The 2,500-nt window shown below is 44.0% G+C and overlaps 1 protein-coding gene across 1 annotated transcript in view; it reads left to right on the forward strand.

Moving 5' to 3' along the window:
- gabrb2a (gamma-aminobutyric acid type A receptor subunit beta2a) overlaps positions 1-2,500 on the forward strand; it is a gene marked incomplete at both ends in the record, with an annotated part of 20,087 nt that overhangs the window by 12,065 nt on the left and 5,522 nt on the right. The window contains one exon of the mRNA XM_084459566.1: positions 385-605. Within this exon, the coding sequence (XP_084315692.1) occupies positions 385-605 (221 nt within the window). The remainder of the gene's footprint in view (positions 1-384; positions 606-2,500) is intronic.

The following is a 2,500-nucleotide window of genomic DNA, read 5'->3' on the forward strand; positions in this document are numbered from 1 at the left end:
TCTCCTACTACTAACTAATATCACCCCCTTTTCCCTGTGTGCTCTTCTGTTCCTAACCTCTCCTCCACTCATCCTGATATCTCACCTTCTCCTCACCTCTCCTCTCCTCATCCTAACCTCTCACCCCCTCACCTTCTCCTCACCTCTCCTCTCCTCATCCTGACCTCTCACCTTCTCCTCACCTCTCCTCTCCTCATCCTAACCTCTCACCCCCTCACCTTCTCCTCTCCTCACCTCTCCTCTCCTCATCCTAACCTCTCACCCCCTCACCTTCTCCTCTCCTCACCTCTCCTCTCCTCATCCTAACCTCTCACCCCCTCACCTTCTCCTCTCCTAACCTCTCCTCACCCTGACCTCTCACCCCCTCACCTCTCTCTCCTCCAGGACTACACGTTGACCATGTACTTCCAGCAGGCGTGGAGGGACAAGCGACTGTCGTACCATGAGATCGCTCTGAACCTGACCCTGGACAACCGCGTGGCCGACCAGCTCTGGGTGCCCGACACCTACTTCCTGAACGACAAGAAGTCCTTCGTCCACGGCGTGACGGTGAAGAACCGCATGATCCGCCTGCACCCGGATGGAACTGTGCTCTACGGACTCAGGTACCGCTACCGTACCGGCCCAGTTATTACATGACATGACATGACATTACCTTATATTACATGACATGACATGACATTACCTTATATTACATGACATGACATGACATTACCTTATATTACATGCCATGACATTACCTTATATTACATTACCTTATATTACATGACATGACATGACATGACATTACCTTATATTACATGACATGACATGACATTACCTTATATTACATGACATGACATGACATTACCTTATATTACATGACATGACATGACATTACCTTATATTACATGACATGACATTACCTTATATTACATGACATGACATTATATTACATTACATTACCTTATATTCCATGATATGACATGACATGACATGACATTACTTTACCTTATATTACATGACATGACATTATATTACATTACATTATATTACCTTACATTACATTATTTTATATGACATTACATTACATCTGATATCAGTATCAACTATTGATTGGTGAAGTAGTGACCATGATCAATATCAGTATCAGTTATTGATTGGTGAAGTAGTTCTTTACTGCCTCCATTCTTGACCAGGTCACTGTTGAAAAACAGCTTTTATCTCAGTGGATCCAAACCCGGTTAAAGAAAGGTTGATGAATCATACATCTGACCCAGTTCAACCAAACCAGTGAATCATATCTGACCCAGTTCAACCAAACCAGTGAATCATATCTGACCCAGTTCAACCAAACCAGTGAATCATATCTGACCCAGTTCAACCAAACCAGTGACGTAGTCCCAACAAGTCACAAACCAGAAGCCTCTCAAAACATGTATATTGATGTTGATGTATATATTGATGTATATATTGATGTATATATTGATGAACTTGCTAGTTGCTAGTCCAGTGGGTCAGGATGCTACGTTGTGAATCAAACCGTTGTGATGACGGTGGTTTTCGTTCTCCCTGTCCTCTGGTGATGATCCATATCAATAATTAATTGTTTGTGATCAATTATGGAGCAGTGGGGTGCAAAGCGAGGCGTGGCGGGTGACTGTAGAGCCGGGTGCTGGTGCATTGTGGGTACTACCCACGTTGAACACATCTCTGTGTGATATTAGTCTCTGATGCCCCTGAGAAGATGGTCATCCATTATTGATCAGTTATAATCAATAATTTATCAGTTCAATGCAAACACAGAGGCGTTATTTGCATGGGCGGTGCATATCTGATTTAGCGTTCCATTTGGTGCTGTTGCTCTGTTCACCATTGTGTGTGTGTGTGTGTGTGTGTGTGTGTGTGTGTGAGTGTGTGTGTGTGTGTGTGTGTGTGTGAGTGTGTGTGTGTGTGTGTGTGTGTGTGTGTGTGTGTGTGTGAGTGTGTGTGTGTGTGTGTGTGTGTGTGTGTGTTTGTGTGTGTGTGTGTGTGTGTGAGATGCCTGTGGAAATGATCTCAGATTAGTGTCCATATTTAAAGGATGAGATTATTGTTGCTAATTCGAGATGTGAAAATTGTAGCATTCGTTCATTCTCTCTCTCTCCCTCCCTCCCTCTCTCTCCCTCTAATGCTCTCTCCCTCTATCTCTCTCTCCCTCTCTCTCTCTCCCTCTAATGCTCTCTCCCTCTATCTCTCTCCCCCTCTCTCTCTCTCCCTCTAATGCTCTCTCCCTCTATCTCTCTCCCCCCTCTCTCTCTCTTTATGAAGACTGCTTAAAAAATTGTCAGCACTGCACCAGATCATTCATAGCTGTTTTCTGTTTTACCAAAATCAATAAATGTAAGTCATAACGCTATAGGGCTGTATACGGACTCAATTACTCTATATACAGCCGAGTACAGACTGTGTGATTTTGGGCCGTCTCAGACGAAAGATGACCAAACGTGACCAAATCTGTGGTCGTGGCACCAAAACGGTG

Source organism: Borostomias antarcticus (assembly GCF_949987555.1).
Source record: "Borostomias antarcticus genome assembly, chromosome: 28".
Classification (NCBI taxonomy): domain Eukaryota; kingdom Metazoa; phylum Chordata; class Actinopteri; order Stomiiformes; family Stomiidae; genus Borostomias; species Borostomias antarcticus.